This window comes from Mastacembelus armatus, chromosome 18 (genome assembly GCF_900324485.2).
Source record: "Mastacembelus armatus chromosome 18, fMasArm1.2, whole genome shotgun sequence".
NCBI classification, from domain to species: Eukaryota; Metazoa; Chordata; class Actinopteri; order Synbranchiformes; family Mastacembelidae; genus Mastacembelus; species Mastacembelus armatus.
In genome coordinates, this window is record NC_046650.1 from 5,341,859 (window position 1) to 5,366,243 (window position 24,385).

At 41.7% G+C, this 24,385-nt stretch overlaps 1 protein-coding gene across 1 annotated transcript in view; it reads left to right on the forward strand.

Moving 5' to 3' along the window:
* The window catches only part of nlgn2a (neuroligin 2a), a 146,062-nt gene that overhangs the window by 33,743 nt on the left and 87,934 nt on the right, over window positions 1–24,385 (forward strand). Inside the window, exon 2 of the mRNA XM_026298742.1 lies at window positions 20,174–21,065. Coding sequence (XP_026154527.1) covers window positions 20,549–21,065 — 517 coding nt within the window. The 5' untranslated portion in view covers window positions 20,174–20,548. The remainder of the gene's footprint in view (window positions 1–20,173; window positions 21,066–24,385) is intronic.

A 24,385-nucleotide genomic window follows, 5' to 3' on the forward strand; every position in this document is an offset into this window, starting at 1 on the left:
CTCTACAGTTTTAGATGGTTGTTATTGAGTCTTTTCCAATAATAATGCAACAGTTCCAGCTAAACAGTCAAATCTGCAAACCTATATTTATATGACTATACATGTTCTTTGTCATTCTTGTTGTCATCCAAATGGTTAAAAAGGGTGAGAGACTATGGGAGAGAGATGGCATTTAATAGGAAGAGAGAGAGAGAGAGGGAGGAGCAGAGACTGACAGCCGCCCAAACCGAGCCGCCCTTCATGATATCAGAGCAGCTGTAGCACCTCAGCAACCAGACAGATAAGACTGTAGCCAAGATATCAAACAGCATCAGCAATAAGCAGCTGCCACAAACAAACGCTTTTTGCAGCCAGTAACAGCTTTCTCGCCAACCTGTGCCAAACAGCCCTGGGTCACATCAGGAGTGAAGTAGGAGGAGGAAGAATCATCCCAAACAAATTGGAAATGTCAATCGGTACCCTTGTTGACCTCAGTACGTTTGTTCATCACAAATGCCATAAGACCGCGACGTCTTAAGAATTTGCTGTAATGTGCTCGAGGTGTTGTTTGAGTAGGAAGTGGTACAGGTGATAGGTGCATGGGGAGGGGAGAAATTTAAATGAATGTGTTACTCATGATTTTCCTGCATTTAAACTACAACAGTTCATTCTATTATTATTATTATTATTATTATTATTATTGTGTAACTAGATGCAACCGTGGTTTCCATAACCTCATCATACAGTCAAACTCTTCCCTATACATACCTGTATACTGGATTAGATCAGATGCAAAAATGTTAGCTAACATTTTTAATGTCCCTTGCTTTCATTAATGCAGGCAAGTAGAAGTTGGAAGCATGTAATCTCTTCTCATGTTGTTGTTGTGTACCATTAAAGATATTAGCAATTTCATTTTTGTGCAGCACCCTGTTATTAGGGATGTCCTGATGTCCTGATTCGATCTCTGAGATAGGTATCTGGGCCAATCAAGGTGTTTTTTTTTTTTTTTTTTTTTTTTGCCTGACTGGTATTGGCTTTATGGAGCACAAACTGAAATATCATCCTGTGTTTTACATTAGGTGTCATACAGGTGTTTAAAATGGAGACAATAATTTACAGCTAAAATGTCTGAGTGGAAATATTTTAAATTAGAAAAGAAAACCATCCAGTATTCAGTTATAATGTGAGCATTTAATGAGGTTGTAGTAACAGAGCTACGATCAATAGCACCAGTTTGATAGGACACCTAAAAAATCAGGACTACAGAAGTTTTCCTATAATGCTGCACTGGGCAGGGTTTGATTTGTATTTGTTGCTACTGTGAATGGTGAAGTTAAGCTGTTACACCACTCTGAAGTGGGACTGTGATTACATTACTGTGGCAGTTGTGGAATAATTCTTGATGCTAAACATACTGTAATAATAGCACAGGTGCAGAAGAGTCACAGTCAGCCCTACACATGCTTGCTAATGCCATAAAGCACAGGTCATACCAGACCAAGTGGGTGTGTTTGACAGAGAAAATATGTGTGTTATTGCTTGTGAAGTTAGGAAGAATGTGTTGTTTATTCTTTCTTAATCAAAAATGATGTCGTCTGTGTTAGGCTGCATTAGTTTCTTCTTTGAAAACAACATCATTCTTTCAAGCAGACCGCCTACATCCAATCTGAAGCTCGTGCATATGTAATTAATAACCAAACAAACAATAGCTGTTATCACATCTTGAATGATGTAGTATAATTTTCGCAAACTTCTTGTGACATGTATTTACATTTGTTTATCACAATATTTTAGTTTTTATTTTTCAATTGCACAAGAATATGTTGAGCCCCTGATGTTTTGCTAAGATTGAAATAAATCTAACTTTGAGGAATTTATTTAACAGATACCAGCCAACTGTTAAATAAATTAAACAGTAAAGACAAATTCCTTCTCTTTTAGCAGCTGGTAATCGCCCTCTGCCCCCTGGAAGATTAATCCAACTAAATGGGTCCAATAATAATAATCCAACGAATTTTGTTACATTTTTCCGAGTTTGCTGTGTAATGCATTCTGTTTTGAATTTGAACATGTTCAACAGCACTCGTGTGTGATATGGATGTTAGATATTCTAAGTCTTTCATGGCGAGCTGAAGACAATACATAGCTGACGGGAGTAGATTCATCATTCTCTTCATAATGCCGGATATGAATCATGCTCTGTGCGTTGTCCCCCCACTAAAGGAATTAGTTAAGAGCTGTGAGGCTGTCCCATTCCTCATCCATTTCCTCTGCCTCATTCATCACTGCCGTCCTCAGGTTGTTTTATGAAATGCTCAAATGTATTGTCATCAGCACAGAGGTGTGAAGAATACAAGACTAAGATTAAGTCGCACAAAGAAAAAGAGCAGACAGCTGAGCTTATTATGAGAGGAAAATGAGGTAATCAGCAACAACAAGCAAATCAAGCAAACAACATACCTGCCACTTTCATTCTAAAATGAGATATCCACGACCAGTTTACATTTAGCACACACTCCAAGCCTCTCGGATCTCATCTTAAATCATGCTGCACAGCATGAATGAATTTAGTTGTAACTGGTGGGATGGATTTATTTTCCTGCACTTTTTACCTTAAGGCGAGATTACAGTTGAGTGGCAACCAAAAGCATATAGGGCCTAGTGTATATGTTCCTGCTGCATTCAAAGCCTCTGTTGGAGCAGATGAGCAGATCCAATCTTTAGAAGGGAGGCAATCATGGGGCTTAATTCTAACTCTGTCTGTCACTGTTTGATTTAAAATGAGTTTATGATTTAAAATTGATTTTTAATTGAATAGATAGAAAAGTGGGACTAATTGTTTTGAGAATAGCATCTCTGCTGCACCACAGTTCCCATGTGTATTTATGGTAGGATGAACGTAAAGCACATCCTGGTGTAAAAAAGTGTACACAACATGCAAAAAATCCAAAGTGGCATTTCTTAAAACTTTGCTTTATACAGTATTTACATCACTGTCCCTCATGCTGCCATGTTGTATCCTGTCATATCATGAGCTTTCATATCAGCTCACTAAAGGTGAGCAAACACTCTCTCATAACTAAACAGCATGGTAAACAGAGTTGAGATGGAGTCACCCTCCAGTACATCTCTGCTGCTCCTGCTCAATACCTTCTTTATCAATCTTTTTTCTCCAGCACTTCCTTTATTTACTCTCCCCTTTTCTTGCTTCCTTTCATCCTCCAAAACATCAGTCTCGCTGACATATTTCCTCCTGCTGCTGTTCCTTGTCTCCTCCTGTCCTTCATTTGCCCCTGCCCTCCATCTTTTCCTCCTATTAGCCCACCCCTTCCTTCACCCTACTCATTTTTGCTCATTCCTCACCCCCTCCTTCTCCAGCTCCTCCATCTTAGCTCATCACTGCAGAAGTGGGTTTTTTTGCATGCGGCTGATGTCACAGGTAGAGTTTGTGTGTGCACGCAGAATGATATCACTCTCCTTTGGAGCGTGTGAATGAGATGATCCACCTTCTCGCAGCCTCTCATTCTCTCACCCCTTCTCCCCGCCTCACACTTCCACTCACATAAAGGAGTCAATTTGTCAGAGATGTCAGGGGTGCTAACGAACAGCCAGCTTCTTGCCATATGCCTGTGTGTGTGAGAGCACGTCCGTAGTGTTGCTGCAGCATGGTGTGAATGATTCTGTGCAAAGTGTACTAAGCAGACAAGTATGTGTGTGTGTGCATGTATATATAAATATATATATATATACATGGTGACAATTTTACAGGTGTGTGTGTGTGTGTGTGTGTGTGTGTGTGTGTGTGTGTGTGTGTGTATTTAAACCTACATGTGTGCTAAATGTGTTAATTAAGACACGACAGTTTGGTGCTCTGTATGTGCCTTGGCTTGCCTTTCTGGGAGTGTGTGTGTGCATGTATTTCTGTGTGTGTTTCCTTTCCATGTGTGAAGACTCCTCTTCAACTGGTACCCCCTGAAGAGTGTGATGACCAGCCTATTTGACAGGGGGTTCCAGTCACAGCAGTTGCCCCGTCACTGCAGTGACTGGGTCACTGGAGTTAATTATTCTCAGCACTGGTCCATCATGCTCCCTCCTGCAAATACACACAAACACACTGATGCACACACAAACACACTGATGCACACACAAACACACTGATGCACACACAAACACACTGATGCACACACAAATGCAGTCACAGCTAGATATGTGAAGTAGAAACATGCACTGTCCCAGCTTTTACCAAGTTAGGCATTATCCCTATTAACTAAGGTGCAGACTCTGAATGGATGTATAGAATTCTACAGTGGAGGATGAATGACACTGACTAATGTGAGGCAGCTTTCCTGCTAATTAAAGTCTAGTCATACATTAATTACCAGGAGCTTCAGGTCTTAATTAAGTGCTGGATGATTTTCCCTTTCACCAGTGTTTAACCAGGACTTTCTGTAAAAGTTGAGAATGAGAAACTACTGATTTCCACTGTGTGCTTTTAATACAGAAACCCATATGACTTAAATGACAACAGGCAGGTTTGGTTTATGTTTTGGTCTATTTGACATGCAACTTAATTTTATCTTTATGCATTTTTCCTGCAGTTATCATTTGTGCCCGGCTGCACTACAAAGCCCAGCTTCTTTAATCACTTCATTGAATATCATGCTAATCCCTGTTATCTTGGTTAATGTTATTAGCTAGCTCATTTATGTATAAAAGATGATTTGTTTCTCAGAAGAATAGAATAGAAAGTGGCCTGTTCACATTTCAAATGACTGAAAAAATGCCTTGTCACAGACCTTCTGGTTATTTTCAAGTCTGTGTACAGAAACACTGTACAGCAGTTCTTGCTTGTAGAATGGCTGCTTTAGGCACCATACATTATGTGAGTGGGCTGTAGTGGGAATCTCTACAGTTTCTCCCAAGGCCATACATAAACAGTCAGAACTGACAGTACAACACTACATGTCTTTGGGTACTATATGGCAACTGAGAATGTGTTTTTCTTTCCCATGAGTCACTCAGTCCACTACTACTTATGATTTTTTTTTTGCTATTGCTATTGCTTTGTTTAATATTAATCAATGCATCATCTAATGTTGACTGAAACTACATTGTTTACAATACAAGATGTATTTATAGCTACATGTTAACATGAGTCCTGGCTGAATAATTTGGAGCAGAAGGTAGCCATATGTGAGTGGGTGCGGTGAAGGCGAAATGCTCAAACGGAAATACACACACGCACAGTGTTTTTTTACCAAGGCCATGCTGTTCAGGCACTATCTGAATTATGTTACTGCACAGTAGTGTTCACAGAGCGAACCAAATGTTCCAAATGTCTCTGGGTCTGTCTCTCTCTCTCTCTCTCTCTCTGTCTGTCTCTCTCTCTCTCTCTCTCTCTCTCTCTCTCTCTCTCTCTCTCTCTCTCTCTCTCTCTCTCTCTCTCTCTCTCTCTCTCTCTCTCTCTCTCTCTCTCTCTCTCTCTCTCTCTCTCTCTCTCTCTCTCTCTCTCTCTCTCTCTCTCTCTCCCTCTCTCTCTCTCTCTCTCTCTCCTCCTCCTCTCACGTGGTGTGCCACAGCAGGATCACAACGAAAGTCGGGGAAAGTCCCCACGGCTAAAAACAGAATTCCAACAGATAACAAAAATCTCCTAATGTGGCAAAACAAATGAGCACCCTTGTGACTGTGAACACATCAGGCAAGAAATCTACAAATGAGTGTGCCATGTGCTTTTGAGCAAGCTTGCCAGATGCTGGTGAGCCCAGCCCGACAGGTGGGTTGTGAGGGAGGTCTCCGTGAGAGAAAGGCAGGAAAAAGAGTGGAGAATGTTTTAATGTGGTATGATTAGCACTGAATATTTTGGCAGTTGCCTCAGTTTGGCATGAGGTGTGAAAGGTACATTTATAGGGGAACACTAAACCAGACAGTTTTTCCTAATGTAGCGCAAGTGGAAATAAACGTTTTTTTGGACTGCGTGGATATAAGCTCCTACGTACAAAGCACATGTGGGATTTCCGTGCGAGGAAACTGATGCATTGGCTGAAGCATCATTCAGTGAAACATTACATTTACTTCAGTTACCAGATCCGTCAATTAAAGGGTTATTGATTATTTATTGCTGGTCATTGAAGACCTGCTGTTGCTTGTGGTTGCTGTTGTTTCAAATGTGTTTAATACATTTAAAAAGGTATTTCTCATGTGTGAGACAGAGACACACACAACCTTTTGAAAGACTATATGTACTCTTGCTGTGTACGTGTGTGGCATTATTTATGGAGTACAGTCAAAGGAGTACAATTCAATATTTTAATCAGTATTCTGATTGGTGATTGCCAGAGTACAGAGTTTTTAAAAATACCAATTATAATCAGCCTTTGAAAACATGATTGCGAGAGCACTAACAACAACAAGCCATTCTGAAATGAATGCTGTAAAACACAGCCTAGTTGTGACAGGTTTACAGGTACTGGCAAATGTGCCAGTGTGCATTACTAACTCTCCACATATTTAGTGTGTGCAGATGTGCAAACTGTGTAGTAAGGTAGCATTTCATGGGATGCTTAGATGGACGTAATAAATACAGAAATGAATACATACTGCAGAAATGTTCCATAGAAGCTCATAAAACTATAGAATATCCACCGTATTTGTAGAAATTTCCTTAAGCTAAATGAAAAAGATTATACTCTTCAGACAGTTGCTCATGTTGTTAATTGCTCACTTTAATTGGTTACATAATCACTCTCATATAGTTTCATGACAGCAAACTCAGTCCCTGTACAGTACTCACACTGTTCTGTGTGAACTGTGCCCAAGAAAGCCTGCATGAGCATCTTAGATGCTCATATTTAATGCATGTTGCGTACTTATTCTGCATATGTGTGTAGTTCAGTAGAAACATTTTCTCAGGCTGTGTATGAACTAATCCATTAAGACCATATAGTGCATGTGATCATTACACCATTGCTGTTTGAACATGCTCTGTGGTAGTGTGCTCGTTTGCTGTGTTGTGGCCCTTGCGTATGTAATTTGTTTACACACCTGTTCACTCAAAACATGCATGTGAGGGAGGCCTGTGTTCCAGTCACAAAGCTATGCAGCTACAATGAAGTAAAGCAGATGAATCACAGCTCCACAGTTCAGTAAGCCCTAGAGCCTAGCGGCTGATGCTGGCATATTGTTGTGAATCAACCACCCTGTCAGAGTCCACTCTGACCCTCCTCCCTCCCTTTCCAAACAGCCTGTGCTACCTACCTCTCTTGCCAACACCAACATGCACACACGCATACATGCATACAAACAGTGAAAGCTGTTCACTGCTGCAGTTTGAGAGCAGGTGCTAGTACGGCATGGCAGTGCCCACGGGGCTGTGAGGCCGTAGACGGACAACAGATCAACCGCTAGTTTTCCACATTTTGCTTGGCGACAGCTCACTGGAGCCCAGGACTAATTATTATTGTCCGCTGTAATTAATTACAGAGCCTCAGAGCATCCGGCAGCAATAATGCAGGATCACTCCTCAACATCAGTGGTGTCAGTTGGTGTTCCACACTCTGCAGGTGTGGTATGCTGTCCCTGAGACTGGGTGATCACGCTCTGATCAGCTTCTCCACAAAGGACACAGTGGGTTTTGTATGAAGACTAAGCAGTTAAGCATTTGGTTCTCCTCAGTCCTGTTTGGTGTCTGCAGCCTAACCTGGTCCAAGGTTTGAATTAGCTTAGATTTTACATCAAATTATTTAGTTACTGAATTAAGTTCTCATTTTAAAATATGCAGTCAACTATGGGAATCACATTTTATATTCAGCAGTAGCACCTACTGTTGGCCTGGAAGGACAGTTGTTCTTGTCGAGAGCTATAAAGATTATGTGTTTAATGGGCAGGGAATTTGTCCTTTCCTTGTAGTCAGAGTGCTGTCGCTGCCTGCCCCAGTAGATAGAGACACCAAGAATTAGGAGAAAAGTAGATGAGTATTAAGTGTGTAATATAGCTGGATGAAAACTGCACCCAGGGTGAAGGAAAAGAGGGCATAAGGACTGAAGAAAATGCAGACCAAAGCAAAGCGGTTAAAATGATGTTGGGGAAAAAAAAAAGAAGTGAGACAGTTACAGGAGGAAAGTGGAGGGAGACAGTCATGGCTTGATCTCTGCAGTCACCACATCTGGATTTGCATCCTCTTTTAAAAATGGGTCTACGGTCGTACTCGTCTTACCCCCCCCTCACCCCTCATCGCAAATTATGGCACAGGCTGCAAGAGCAGATCAGACAAGCTGCACTGTCTCATTCATTTTTCATGCTGCTGCACTGAGGAAGCAGAGAAAAGAAAAGTGAGAGGCAACAAAGCTGAGAGGCTGTGGGAATGAAAGAAAAAAATGAACCGGCGTAACCTACTTTTTTCTCACACTGCATCTCTGGTTGCATGTGTAAAAGCTTAACAAGGGGCCCACACACACACACACACACACACACACACACACACACACACACACACAATCTTTGCTTATAATTGCTGTACATGGCACAGAGGAACAATGCAGCATGCATGTTTTCCTCATGTTTTTACACAGACGTGCAGAAATGTAGAAAGAAAGCAGTACTGAGACTGAGATAGCCTAGGATCTAGAGTTTGGAATATGGTGTATTTATTTTCTTAGTTGATATTATTAAAACTCTAAATCTAAAAATGCAAGTGAAAAGTTACATGAAATGGATGAAGTGTGTTTATACGTCCTAGCCCAAGTTGCCGGTATTATTTCATCCTGTTGGCTAGCTTATAGCTGCAGTGTTAATAATAAGGACAAGAGTTAGCAGATTATTAGCAAACTGCATTAGTTTGTGGAATCACAGGTTAGTTGAGAACATCCACTGTATGGTGTGCCAGATGAGTCTGTATCAGGGTGTAGGCTAATGTTTAATGTCAGCTCTGCTCTTTATTGAATATGGGGAAGTTTACACTCCATCAAATCCAGCCAAACCCATTACTCGTGTCACTACACTGAGCAATGCATTTGTCAGACACATTGACTAGTCCACATCCTCACAGCCTCTTGTTTTGCAATGTTACAACTGAAACTGTTACAAATAATAATCACAAATGAGTCCTCTGACAATAAATCATTTTACTACGAAAGGCAAATCGTTTTCATTGTTTTCGTTCATTCTCAATCAGTGTCATGTAAATAATTGTATGTTCAGGACACACTGTAACACTAAATACTACACTATACATGTAGCATGACGTCATCACATTGTACTTCAGGTCCTGTATGCTCCACACACACTGTGCTTCACATTATCATGCTCATCATGTACACTGTGTATATATATACAGTGGGTACTGAAAGTATTCAGACCCCTTTAAATTTTTCACTCTTTGTGTCATTGCAGCCATTTGCCAAAATCAAAAAAGTTCATTTTATTTCTCATTAATGTACACTCAGCACCCCATCTTGACAGAAAAAAACAGAAATGTAGAAATTTTTGCAAATTTATTAAAAAAGAAAAACTGAAATATCACATGGTCATAAGTATTCAGACCCTGTGCTCAGTATTGAGTAGAAGCACCCTTTTGAGCTAGTACAGCCATGAGTCTTCTTGGGAATGATGCAACAAGTTTTTCACACCTGGATTTGGGGATCCTCTGCCATTCTTCCTTGCAGATCCTCTCCAGTTCTGTCAGGTTGGATGGTGAGCGTTGGTGGACAGCCATTTTCAGGTCTCTCCAGAGATGCTCAATAGGGTTTAGGTCAGGGCTCTGGCTGGGCCAGTCAAGAACGGTCACAGAGTTGTTCCGAAGCCACTCCTTTGTTATTTTAGCTGTGTGCTTAGGGTCATTGTCCTGTTAAAAGGTGAACCTTCGGCCCAGTCTGAGGTCCTGACCACTCGGGAAGAGGTTTTCTTCCAGGATATCTCTGTACTTGGCTGCATTCATCTTTCCTTCAATTGCAACCAGTTGTCCTGTCCCTGCAGCTGAAAAACACCCCCACAACATGATGCTCCCACCACCATGTTTCACTGTAGGGATTGTATTGGGCAGGTGATGAGCAGTGCCTGGTTTTCTCCACACATGCCGCTTAGAATTAAGGCCAAAAAGTTCAATCTTGGTCTCATCAGACCAGAGAATCTTATTCCTCATAGTCTGGGAGTCCTTCATGTGGTTTTTGGCAAACTCTATGCAGGCTTTCATGTGTCTTGCACTGAGGAGAGGCTTTCGTCGGGCCACTCTGCCATAAAGCCCCGACTGGTGGAGGGCTGCAGTGATAGTTGACTTTGTGGAACTTTCTCCCATCTCCCTACTGCATCTCTGGAGCTCAGCCACAGTGATCTTTGGGTTCTTCTTTACTTGTCTCACCAAGGCTCTTCTCCCACAATTGCTCAGTTTGGCTGGACGGCCAAGTCTAGGAAGAGTTCTGGTCGTCCCAAACTTTTTCCATTTGAGGATTATGGAGGCCACTGTGCTCTTAGGAACCTTGAGTGCTGCAGAAATTCTTTTGTAACCTTGGCCAGATCTGTGCCTTGCCACAATTCTGTCTCTGAGCTCCTTGGGCAGTTCCTTCGACCTCATGATTCTCATTTGCTCTGACATGCACTGTGAGCTGTAAGGTCTTATATAGACAGGTGTGTGCCTTTCCTAATCAAGTCCAATCAGTTTAATTAAACACAGCTGGACTCCAATGAAGGAGCAGAACCATCTCAAGGAGGATCAGAAGAAATGGACAGCATGTGAGTTAAATATGAGTGTCACTGCAAGGGTCTGAATACTTATGACCATGTGATATTTCAGTTTTTCTTTTTTAATAAATTTGCAAAAATTTCTACATTTCTGTTTTTTTCTGTCAAGATGGGGTGCTGAGTGTACATTAATGAGAAATAAAATGAACTTTTTTGATTTTGGCAAATGGCTGCAATGACACAAAGAGCGAAAAATTTAAAGGGGTCTGAATACTTTCCGTACCCACTGTATATATATATATATCCTCCAGCTCTCCCCCTGTTGTAATAACAAACACAGCTCTTCTAGATGAGATCAGCTATAGATTAAAGAAGTGGATAGATCTGGATGAATATTTTGTCACTCATGTTAATAGTCAAAGGGAGTGGGGGAGGTATGAGGGTAGGTCAAGATGGAGGAAGTTCTGGGGGAGAGAGTTTAGCCAATGTGACTTGCTGTTAGTATTGCTGATTATAATTGGAGCATTATTCTTTCGATATTTATCCCACAGCCTCTTCTCAGCACAAACTCTGCTTTGAATTCAGTTAACTGAAGACCAAACGAGACAGAGTGGAGGGACAAGGACAACAACAGGTAGAGAGGGAAGCAGCGACCGCTGTTGTGTGATCTTCTTTGGGAATCAGATAATCGTACACATCAGCCGCTCGTGTGTCTCGCTGGCCATCTGTCAGGGACAACTAGATCAGGATGGCAGCTTTCCAAACACTCCCTCTTCCTCTTCTTCTTCACACTCTCTCTGCCTGTGACATTCATCTTCCTTCATCTGTATGTATATCACTCTCACTCAAGGTTCATAGCTGGTCATTACTAGTCAAATGACAAGCTGTGTTTCTCACAGCTATGTCCTCACTTGGCCCCAGCCATCTTGTTTTTACAACAATGTGTGTCTTCAATAGACTGCCTATCACAAGCTGCTCCTAAAGATATTAACTACTGTATAACTACACTTGTAACTACAGTAACTTTTAACATTAACTTAATTATGTTTACAATTAGTGGCACAACTATCACAGAATTTTATATCTGTAGCTGCAGTTGCAGACTGTATGTTTTTATTGGCTGCGCCATCCCATAAAAAGCGAATATTGTAGCTGTCATGCAGTATTTTATCAATCAGACATATTTGGTGTATTTTTATTTGGTATATTTTTAGAAACTAAAAATGAATTGGATTTGACATTGAGGTTTGTAGGTCTGAGTAATGTTGGCCACACCACTATTTTATTTAAATGGACTTTTGCCAGATAAATGGATAACAGTTATATTAATGTTCTAGTTAGACTTGCCAGCACTTGATCACCCATGACACCACCAACATAGATTATAGCAAATATTATAGTTGTACTCGCACAATATTACAACACAAGTAACTATGAATAAACATGACCTCTAACAGAGTAGAAGCAGCTTTCTTCAGCCTCATTTATTCGTTCTTTTACTGTAATTATATACTAAATTAATTAATTGGAGTGGGCTCACCAACAAACACTGTGTTGCCACTGCTTGCACTCCTCCAACACTGATAGGGAAACAAATATAACTTTTGGAAGCGGTATCAGGTGGATAGCAAGTGTAAATACAGCCACCTGACCCATATTTGCTGTACTGTACTCTACTAATTATGATTAAGCTTTCACATAAACAGTTGATGTCTTAATATGTGTTTCCTCTAGAGACATGATGCGATCTCCGTTGGAAAACTGCAGATTTATGTCACTTTGCACAAGGTCTTCTACCTTCCTAATCCTCCAAGTAAATATTTTAATTGAAGGCTTTTATCTGTCCCAGGTTGCAAGTCCCTTTCTGGCTGTAAACAAAGTGCTTTTCTGCCTGTCAAGTGAGCAGCTGTAAGCTATGCCTGACTTTCATCAGCTATAGTTTAGCCTGGCTTGGGAAACGGCATTTTGTAAGCTCCCTCTCACCCCGTATGTGTCCTTATGTACCCTCCGATCTGCCACTGTTGCTTGCTATGTGTCAGTTTCCCTTGAGCACCATTTGCTCAATTAAACTTTGCTCACCCCGTCTCACAGACACAATGCAGCCAGTTTCTGAATCTGAGGTCCATTCTGCCTTTTGCTAAATCCACCCCGGTGGTATATTAGTGTTTCCCAGTCACCCAGTGATCGTCCATGGACCTGTATTGTAGGCCTCGGTCTGCATTTACATAGCATTGCATTATTCATAGTTACAAGCCCCCTTGGACTAAAGTAAAGTTCTGGTCACACCAAAAGGCGATAGAGTGAAAATTCAGAAACATTTTGAAAACCCTGCTTATGTGTCTCATGTGTGTGATCTAACCTATGGTATTCTGATCCAAGGTCAAAACCACATGGAAGATGGTAAATTATTTATGATACATGGAGCGTGTTTAGTGGCAGCACTCTCAGCCAAATACTATATCTCCTCCCCTGCTTAACTTGTTTCACCGAGCAATGGCAGTGTCCTCTGCCTCTTCTGGACGCTCCCACCGGAGGATCTGCGGGGGGATTTAGAGCTAGTGATTTATAGGAGAGACAGAGGGAGGAGCAGGTAATCAGAGCACGACAGCAGGACACTAAAACTGTATGAGTGTGTTTATGTTTAAAAAAAATAGCAGGAATTAAGGTAGATTTGTCAAAGCTGGATACACTCTTTCTCTTTGGGAAAAACGTCCAGAGTATTTTGCCAGACGAGCCAGACTAAGTGATGGGGCTGTGAATGTGTTTGTGTGTGGCTGTGAGGCAGTGTTGTCAGCCTGTGATTAATCTACCACTGCCTGTCTAATTACCACCCGTGCCCCTCTGTGTTCCTCAGCTCTGCTGTAGATGCGCTGACCTACACCGGAAACTCACTGCTCCCAATGCAAATTAAAGCCCCGTAAATATTTGCTTTTAACTCTTGCCGACACATTGTTTCCAATTTTGCGCTCTAGTGGTCTGCATCCCCAACACCCCCTCCTCCTCTCACATACATACACATCTCACGCTCACACCAGTGCTACCCACCTCCAGTGTTTGTGTGCGTGTGTACATCTCTGTGTTGTCAACAAGTTTACTGACAGCCGCTACACCCTCCTCCTCCTCTGTCTACCCCCCCTCTCCATCCTCCCATTGTGTCTGTATTGTAACTGGCAGTCTATCAGCCCATTTTCTTCTTCTGTCAGAGCAGTCTAGTCTCCATGAGGAGTGAATAGAGTCTGGAGAGAGAGAGAAGACAATGCACAATGTATGAAGACAGGTTGAATAGAAACTGTGAATTGTGATATGATTTCTTAAAAATGGCAGAAAAGTTTGAGGCTTTGGAGAAAGGGAGAAGTTTTCTTTATGAAAAGTGATATTTGCAGATCTGCTTTTCTTAGGTATCCGTAAAATACCTGTACAGAGATTATCCTCTGTTGTCAAGCAGCCATTACTGTGATGGCATCTTGTATAAATCCAGGCAAATGTGAAATAAATAATAAACTTTTGCTACGATATATGTCCTTGGGCCACATAAAATATGTTGCAATTGAAATTTCAGCCTAGTCATCCAAATGCATTTACAGTAATGGTTATATGTAATTTAGAAGTCCTTAAAGCAAAATGTAGTCCAGTGGAAGGGGAAATTCCACAGATTTTACATATCAAAGTTGTATGAAGCCTTTTGTGGCTCCAGTGTGAGCTGCACAAAGCCTGATAAAATGCCTCAAGTGACTTGAGTCAGCATTGGTTGGGGATGAAAACTGCTAGTTTAAAAATGAAAAAATTTAGAGCTGGTATCAGATCTTGGAAGCACTCATCTCCCCATCTGTGCTCCTGAGGCCAGTGGCTTGAGGCTACATTAGCTTCTACTACCATAATATACCCCAAGCTCCATGTGAACTCAAGATAGTATGTGTGAATGATGGTGAACTTATTTTTATACTTGCTTGAAATTCATTTTACAATTGTATATACAGTCTGTATGACTGTGGTAAAAGCCTAGAATTCAATCTAGTAAGTGATTCCATATAGTGTTATTCTGACCCTGTAGCAGGATATAGGAAGTGCGGTGTCTAATCCCAGGCTTTTCCATGATTTTCTTTTCTAAACTTCGATCTCCTCCATGACCTACAAAGTTTTTCTTTCCTTCTTTGATCTTATAAAAAGCTAAATGTTAGCTAATTCAGCCTGATGTTTACCTTCCACAATTTTTTTTAACCTACCCTCCCTCCATCTGCTAAACTCAGCCTGGACTTTGATTCCTTTTTTTCCACATGGAGGAATAGAGTTGGAGGGATGAAAAAAATAATACAAAATATGGGCTTGACAGGAGCTTGAATGAGCACTGACCTGCCCGTTAGCTCTTTTCTACACGGAGCCCACACAGAGCCTGTCAGAAGGATGGGAAACACAAACACACACATAAACACACACAAACACATTTATGTCTGCCCCTTTTACTGGTATTAATGCGGCATCTGTAGAGAAGAAACGGCCCTTTTCTGTTCAACCACTCAGCATCCACTCAACCAAAATTACATTGTGATCAACGCATCAAACTGCTGTCGCACAGATAAAAAAACACACCACAGCACTGGAGACAAACTCCAAACATCCCCACATCTTTGGAAAGTGTATATACACAGAGAAATATATGCGTGTGTGGACAAATACACACACAGTCAAAGGAGCACAGTGATGTTTACATGTCCAATTTTCCTGTCCCAGCTTTGATGCATCAATTAGCAAACCAGAAAATAAATGAGCTGATTCAAAGACTGTCACTTCGAATGCCTTGAGATGGTAATGAAGGAAATGGAAGGTACTGTAATCGTGTGCACTGGTAAATGTGTGAGTTGTGCATGGCTGCACACTAACATGGTCAGTGTGTACTGCATATGTTTTAGCATCTGTGCATTCACCTGCACACAACTTGGTGTATTGACAGACTGAAAGGGGGGAGAAGTGGCAAGTAATTACAAGTGAGGTCGTAGTGGGTTATTCTGTGGGTGCATTGGAGTGGAATTGGTTTCAGAGGGATTTAGATTGTGCCGAGTAAGCTTTGTGACAGAAAGGTGATGGAGTCGATTCAGATAGTGTGATCTACAGGCTGGTTTGAACACTGCAGGATAATTTGGCAAAGTTTGTTGGCAATCCCTCACGTTTACCTTATGAAAACCTGTAGAACCAATGACACACTGTATATTAAATGTGAGAGCACAACAGCCTTTTAGACAAGCAGGTGGGGGGATGTACACAATGTGTTGTCTGACCATGTTGGAAAGCACAACCTTCAAAGTTGTTCTAGACAGCATACTCAAGGATCGGGGTAAAATGACAGTCTGAAACTATATTATCTTATGTCTGATTTTTAAAAAATGTTCAGGTACATTTTCCAGGTTTCAAATTGCATGCAAGATTTTGGAACTGGTGTCTACTCAGAGTTGTGCCTTCTTTATTTACAAAATAATTTAGTTCATGTAGTTCAAACCAATGTTAGACTGTTTTATTTAGCATTTGAGAAATGTGGATTGTTATTTTTTTTTTGATGAGAAACTATCAAAAAAATGTAAATTCCATCTCTTTATTCTGTATTTATACTATTGCTATTACCTTTGTACCAGAGGAAACAGCTTTCCAATTATCACCAGCTTTCTAAAGCGTAGATTAGGAAGTAATAGGAAGCACAACTTTATGACCCTTACAGAAATATAGTATTAAAAGGCTCAGGCATGAAACCATGTTTCTTAATTCACCATTTCCTTTTTGATATATGCATGAGTCAATTCCAGACTCATCTAATTCAAATCCAAATCTTTATTTAGACACATAAAGGAATAATGCTTCGTTCTTCCCAAGTGAGGCACAATTTCAATCAAACTCGCTGATCACGCGTCATCTACCATGAGCAGACATGACATTCATGTGGAAGATTAAAAGCAGGTTAATTGGAGGAAGCCTCTGTCACAGCACTTAAAAGTGGCGCCAGACACAACGCGCAGCAATTAAAGATAACAAAGTTGCCATCGAAAACATGAAATTATAGGCACTTCATGAATTCTTGTCTTAATTTGGGCAGTGAAGCAGCTCCCCCTCCTCATAGCAACAACATCAAAGTCTGGTGTCAGTTCTGAAGCAGGGATCAGCAGAGGAAAGGACAAGTTATAATTTGAACAAGATCTCTGGTTAGACTTGTAATTAAAGGGGGAGAAAATAGTTCACGTATATACAAGAGACAGACAATAACAAACACCTTCAGCGTAATGCAATTTAATTATCTGTGTAGTAAATTATAAAGCTCATAATAGTTCATTTTTACTGGGACTGTTGATTTTTTTTTTATAAGTCATAGTTGTGTTTTATAACTTTCAGCACATACAGCAGAGACAAGTGTTATGCTTCTTGATCAATGCTGCTGTAAAAAACAAGACAAAAACTCTTGTAGTGTTTTATATTTTTGTAAATTCTTGAGTTTCCCAAAAAAATTGAACTATTCCTTTAACTAAGTGACAGAAATAAGGAGTATTCGGTTTGTAGCTGAACAGTCAAGTGCTTGTCCTTCATCTGCATATAGTGACTGTAACAGTGTGATTACTCAAACTGGTCTGTTTCCACTTCCTTTCCACTGAACGGTTTGCTATGATTTGCTGTCATGTGAGAGAAAATATGATTTGAACAGTTTACCTACTGCTGAATTGCACATCACATTGTAAACAGATATTAACTTGCTGAGCTTGCAAGCTGGCGAGACGCTAAACTGCCTTTTACTTTTAAGACAGTCCTTTTAGTGGAGATGCTGGATAACTGGTGTCTGATGTTGCACTCTTTAGCGCGCTCCTGACAGATCAGTCATTTTGCTTTGTTCTCCACCTTAGTGAGCAGTATTTAGCTGTCCATTCTCTGTTATATGCGCAGCACTCACTGTCAACTTCCCACTTTTTCACACCACTGTTTTCTTCTTTCTTTTTTGCAGTACAGGGGATATTGACAGGGCAATGGTGACACCACATAGCCTGGCTGTGGGTCTGATAATCAGAACGTTACTGTGCCCATGTATTGGACTTTTAACAGGCACGAGACAAATTAAGCAGCACAAATTCCATCTCTTCCAGCTGTTTGGCAGGTGTCTGTGGCCCACAGGCTGTGGGCCTAGTGTAACCATGGCAGCTTGATAGTTAACAGAGTGATAAAGCCTGGTGCCAAACACCTCTCTGCCTGGTGTGTTGCTGATGATAAAAATGTCTGCTTAAAAGCCAAGTTTGTTTTTATTAAAATCCTTTTTACCATTGTTCTGGACCTTTGTTAACCCACATAACCCTAGTAATACAGCCTCCAACCTGGTTTAATGCGCCATGCAGATTAAGATGAGAAATATGGGAGGGGTGGGAGATGAAGGAAAGGTACAGGGAAATATGAGGTTTATTGTGATGGTCTGCCACTGAGCAACCTGTGTGGTTTCCTTCCTCTCTGTCTCTATATCTCCCAGGGTTGAGGGAAAACATTCTCCTGACGCCATGAATCATAGATGTGTGTCCATCAGTGTGGATGTGTGTCATGGTTTTGCGTGCAAGCATGGAGATACAGTATTTCTGGAAAACCTCTTTCTTTGAACCTGTGTCTGTAAATGTGATTGTGTGCACTACCTGCATCCCAAATGCCAAGCACACACACACGCACTCCCATGGATATTTCCTAATGTGTTGCCATGCTCAGCCCTCCGCCCACTGATCCCCCCCCATCGTCTTTTTCTCTCTGCTTCATCAATCACTTAAGCTCTCCCACTGCTCACAGCAAAGCTGGACCAATTACGCCCTCTAATTGAGCCAATTAGCAATTGAACACTCAGATGCACCCTGAAATTCTGGAGGTCCCTCCAGGCACACTCGCACTTGCCAGGCCCTTGGATATTTACCAGGGATGCTGGCTTGTGTCGGCTTCGACGGCCCCCTGTGCCTACCCAGGCTTGAGTTTATGGCGAGAAAAGTCCAGTTGACCCCCTCCCTGGCCCTGTGCATAGACACTACTCTGATTTTCACTCAGTCAATTGTCAGTGAAGCAGCACCTCATGTTGCTTTTGCTCAAGCACTGTGAAGGCTCTCTGCTGACCAGAGAGAAGCTTCATTAACACCAGGGTCTGCTTCCTCTCCATCTACATTCTCACTTTTCATCCCATTTGTTTCTCACTCTCCCTGCCCCCCCCCCCCCCCCCCCACTCCCTCTTCATCTCTGCCTCTCTATCTCCCAGTCTCTTTTATGTGTTTTGGAGGATGAAAGTTTAATGGTAGATGTGGTGTGTGTGTGTGTGTGTGTGTGTGTGTTGGAGGACTGCAGTCCGGCCTCTAGACTCTCTATGGTTTAATTAGAGCACACATAGTGCTGCTCTCTCTGAGAGAATGCACAACCAGACGCACACATGGGCGCGTGGGCAGAACAACACGTCCATACTGAGAGGAACAAAGGCAGGCGCCAATATATTTAGGCTGTACTCACTGTACCAACAGAAGACAGTGAGTGATTACAGATGCTACAGAGTTGCTCGCAATTACCGCTCTCTGAAAGAACACACGTGTTTTCACCACACTGTTCCTTACAAGCTGGGATCTCTTCAGAGAGTTCGTACAGAAGAAACTTTATTATTACTGAAATGAGTCTCCTTATTTGTATGTCTTACATCAATTTGAGTGAGACTGCACGGCTGCCCGTCAGCCTATGGACTCTAATTATCTGCTGCTTTGCCTCAAGACACTGAACTTTTAAATTCAAGTGTCTTTATTGGCAGTGAGAGAGGAGAAAAAAAGACAACAAAAACACACGCACTTCAGTAGGTGCGGGCAATGCAATAACACGGTTAATGATGACTTTAAATGGGACAATTATGGTGTGGTGATAAAGCAAGAGAGAGCGTGAAAGAGAGGAAGAGGTAATGGTGAATTTTAAAAATCAGATAAGACTGAAATAGTGTGTGGACATAAAAAAAGTCTTTTTTCCTGTTCAGTCTTCATTACTGTTAGGGTCCTATAGTACTATTACATAACACCATCCAACAATGTTATGTTTTAATCTCCTCCATGCCTCATGCATTTTTGACTCTGGGCCTGTTACATGAGGATTTGCACATTTGTGCAGTAGATTACATGAATGAGTGTACAGTGTGTGGGCATTCATTCATGTGTAGATTAATTAAGGCTTACTGTGTACATGTGTGTGTGTCTTTGTGCTCTGCATGTAGCATGAAAGGCCGTTATAAGCTGCTTACAGGCGCACATCGTTGACCTTTGACTGTACTGGGCAGTGAAAGGCTCACCCTAATCTCTAGCTTCTACTCCTCGCCCACACTGTCTACTGTACTGTTGCCTCCAGAGCCAGCGCTGAAAACTTTAAGAATATCTTTCATTTTGCAACACTTGAAGGGAAAATGTTGCACATTGACATTTAATGAAATATGTTTCTGTTTCTGAGAAGCTATAATATTACTTATCTTTCTCTCTCCCTCATCCCCCTTCTCTGTCTAATTCTGCAGAATTCAGTGGCTGAAAAATCACATCAGTCCCCATAAACGAAGACCAGTAGGGATGGAACGCAACAGAGCCATGGCCGGGGAAGTATTTTGGATCGCTCAGAATTAGAACTGACCTGGCACCCACGCCAAAGGTGGAGCTTCTTCTCCAGCGCCCCAAGGACCCTTCTTCTCCCCCAACAACTGCGTTGCTCTTTATCTCACCTTTACTTAGCGCTCCTGGTCTTGATCAAACTTTTAAAAACAAATCCTTCTTTTAGTCTTTTAGGGTCTGCTTGCTTGTTTTAATTTAATCCCCCACTTATGCTTTACCTTCCAGACTGTTTGTTATAATCTACATTCTTTCATAAAAAGACAGAAGTGCTCCAAAACAGGTGGATGGACAGTATGAATGCAGTCATGTGCCCCCTTGCATTTGCTTTAAGTAAACAAAGTAGACGGGGTTCATTCTCCAGGACACGCTCTTTTACTCTCATGACAGAGTGGTGCCTGATGGGTGCCCTGAGCGTCATCCTGCTCTTCAGCCTGGCTTCGAGCCAGAAGTTGGACCCGTCCAAACACCCCATAGTCACAACCAACTATGGCAAGCTCAGGGGCATCAAGAAGGACTTGAACAATGAGATCCTGGGCCCCGTAGAGCAGTACCTGGGTGTTCCCTACGCAACAGCACCCATTGGCGACCGCCGTTTTCAGCCACCTGAAGCCCCGGGATCCTGGCAGGAGATCCGCAACGCCACCCAGTTTGCCCCTGTGTGCCCCCAGAATGTCCACGGGGTGCTGCCAGAGATAATGCTACCCGTGTGGTTCACAGACAACCTGGACGTGGCAGCAGGTTACATTCAGAACCAGAGTGAGGACTGTCTCTACCTCAACATCTACGTGCCCACGGAGGATGGTGAGTAGGCAGTACTCAATGTAGGGCTGGTGGAGGGTGGGAGATGAGGGATTCAGGGGGACAGAGTCTATAGATAACTGTTTGCTAAACCTGTCCCTCTTACTGTGGCTGTGCCTGTCAGATTTTCCTTTCTCTTGTAGCACATACTGTATATTTAATGGGCAGAATTATTGAATTATTGAAAACAAAGCGGTCCTTTATTCCAGACAGAGGTAGAAATAAAAAATAAACACTATTCTTAAAGTACAGAGCTTGTTAGCTCTAGAATTAAGAGTATCAGGACAAACAGCAGCCATATGTAGACTGCTGCAGTATGTGGAGAAATCCAAAGGTTGACAGGCCTGCCATGTCACATTATCGTTGCTAAACTGTGATTGGACAATCAAGGGAAGGGTTTAGAGAGTGGTTAATTCAGACCACACTTGGGGGAGAAAAGTGCAGGGGAGTTCGGGAAAACTGAAGTAAATGTGTTCATTAATTTCAGCACCTTGCTATCCTTCTTGTAGATAATGGCATGAATTTAGTTTTAGGGTCGGGTGTGTGGGGGATTATATGAAACAATATGCAAAATAATCCACGGAGCGTCAAAGAATTTTTCACTTACACCTTCCTGGTTTTACAAGATGTCCCATTCAATGTGTCATAAAGCAAGAGAACAACGACCAGGACTGAAGGTGCTTTATGAGAAAAAGATTAGGTGACATTTGACTTTTCTTTTTTTACCGTTGAGAACCCTCTTCTCTCTTTTTAGATCTACCCGGCCACTATTAGCTATGTGAGCAATATAAGAGAAATATTTCCATTTTGTCGACAGGTGTGATATGAAGAGTAGAGACTTCCATCACCCCTCTCCCTCTCTTGCTTTCTCTCTCCTTGCCTGGGGTCTTGTAAGATGTGTTTCATATTCTTTTTCTTTTCTGAGTTTCTAATAGAAGCTGCACAAAGTGATTTTCAGGCTGTAAAAGTTTTGTTGGCAGAACATTTTTTTAATATACACTGGCATCAGACAATTCAAGGTCTTCAGAAAGCAAGTTTTAAGTGGAATCTGCGTATTGTGGGTAAAATGTTTTGAGGAGCACAGTCACACAAATGCATGTTTACATAATTAAACTGGAAAAGAATCTGCTGACAGTAATGGTATCAGAATTTGTCCACCTATATGTATGTTTGTATTGATGTTTGTTTACTGTTTATATATGTACACTGGTGTATGTCAGTATTGTGATGAAGCACTCATTTCTCTTGCTCTAACACATTTCGGTCTCCCTTTCAGCACTTCTCTCACTGGACATTACTTTTTCTTTTAGCCCCTCACAGCTCAGTGCCCTTCTTTCTTCAACACTGCAGCCTCAGCCCTGACAGCCTATCACTGCTACTTTTAGCTCCCAGGGCACACGTAGAACCTTATACATTAGGTTTTAAGTCATTTTACATTGTCACACCACTATTTTTTCCTTCCCTCTTTTCAGATATGTATGAGTCGATGGTGCAAAAGCGCAATAACACACACGGATACATCCACACTCTTGGCCACTCAGTCACACAGGGTTTGTCCTGTTGGTGTACAGTGTGGTGGCTGGAGATGTCACAAAAGTGGAAAATGCCACCCCCAGTGACCTTTATTCATCAACATAAAACATTAGCATTCCACTTTGCATTATCAGCTCTCTACACAGTGTCTTGCTGAGGGTGTGTTCAACAAGTCAAAAAGATGCTATCACCAATTTATAATTGGTCTATGGGTTTGTGAGTCTTTAATCTATTGTCAACATATGAACTTGTTTCCTTTCTCAACCCTCATCGTTGTTGCTGGTATATTTATGGTGGTCAGGTCAGGCCAGGCATGGCTTTGCTGGCCTCAGCACTCTCTAGCAGTTCCAGGGTCTGTCTCTCCTGTGCATCTCTTCCTGCATTGATTTTAAGTCATTTTTTACAGCAATGCAGCCAAAGAAGACAGGGATGGAGAGGGGGAGCAAAACAAGAAGAGACAGGAGGCAGAGAGAGGAGAGAAAACAAAAGTAGAGCTGTGGATAAATAAAAAAAAAACTGAATGAAATGAGGAGAGGAGAGAATAAACAGGTAGAGGAAATAAGGAGGATGGTGGACAGGAGAGAGAGAGAGAGAGAGAGAGAGAGGAGATGAAAAAAGAATTGGTAAAGGAGAGGACAATGGGGAAACGAACAGAAGAGGCAATGAGAAGAAAGCGAAGGAAACAATGAAAAGAGAGGTGAAATGTAGAGAGGAAACAAGGAATGGAGACGAGGAAAAGAGCAGAGAGGAGGAGAGAAAGCTCATGTGCAGGGGAACAGATACCAGCCGTCACTTTCTGTCTACTGGGACATTCAGCTCAGCTGACTATCACACAAACACATCACCAAGTTAAATATGCTCACATAACCACACGCATACACACGTCTTTCACTGTCTCTTGCTGTGTATGTATATTCTTCCTTTTTTAGCATGAACCCTGCATCTCTCAGTATCTAGAGGCCTTTTACTTGTATGTGTTTTAGAGGACACCCTTAAGATAAATTCCTTAAAAATCTCTAGATTTAAGTAGATTAATCCTGCAGAATTACTTCTTAATGGTGCTGCTAGTGCAAATGGGTTAAAGTGGGACACTCTCATATGAATGTGGGTTTGTGTTTAGTTAAACAAACAGGCTAAGATTTGGTGCTCACACATTGCTCCTGAGTTAAAACTTAAGAATTATTAAGTACATACTTTTTATAATTTAGAGACAGACCAAGATATGAAAAACAATCATCATCTTTGAGCAACTAACATTATCAACATTGGCCAACACAGCCTAAACATGCAAATACCTGCCACATGCAACTTATAAAAATGACTGAAGAGTGACCCTGACCTTTCTTTCTTAGTAGCTCAACTGGAGTACTGTATATTGAGGGTCATTGAAATAGCTCTATAATGTAAAGTGTTCACAGTAAATACAGCTTGTATTCCTTGTCCCTGAGGTAGTATACAATTTCAGGCCTTAGGACCCAGGGGAATTGGTTTTCCCCTCGGGCAAGTTGCTCCCTCATCAAACGCAGGGAGGGAGTGGCTCCACCAGTTCCCCTGGAGATGACATCCCATAAATCATAGCGAGACATTTTCATCTGGCTCCTGCAGAGTCACGCTGGATCGATGGACGGCAGAAAGGGAGGAAAGGACCGACTGCGGCTGCTGGTACTGCTGCTGCCTCAGGCCCACAGACAAACCACATGCTTCTCTCAGCAGTCAGCAGCCATTAACACAGAGCAAGACTTCAAGGTGAATAATTCGGAGTAGCTGGTCTCAGCAGCCTCCAAATGGGT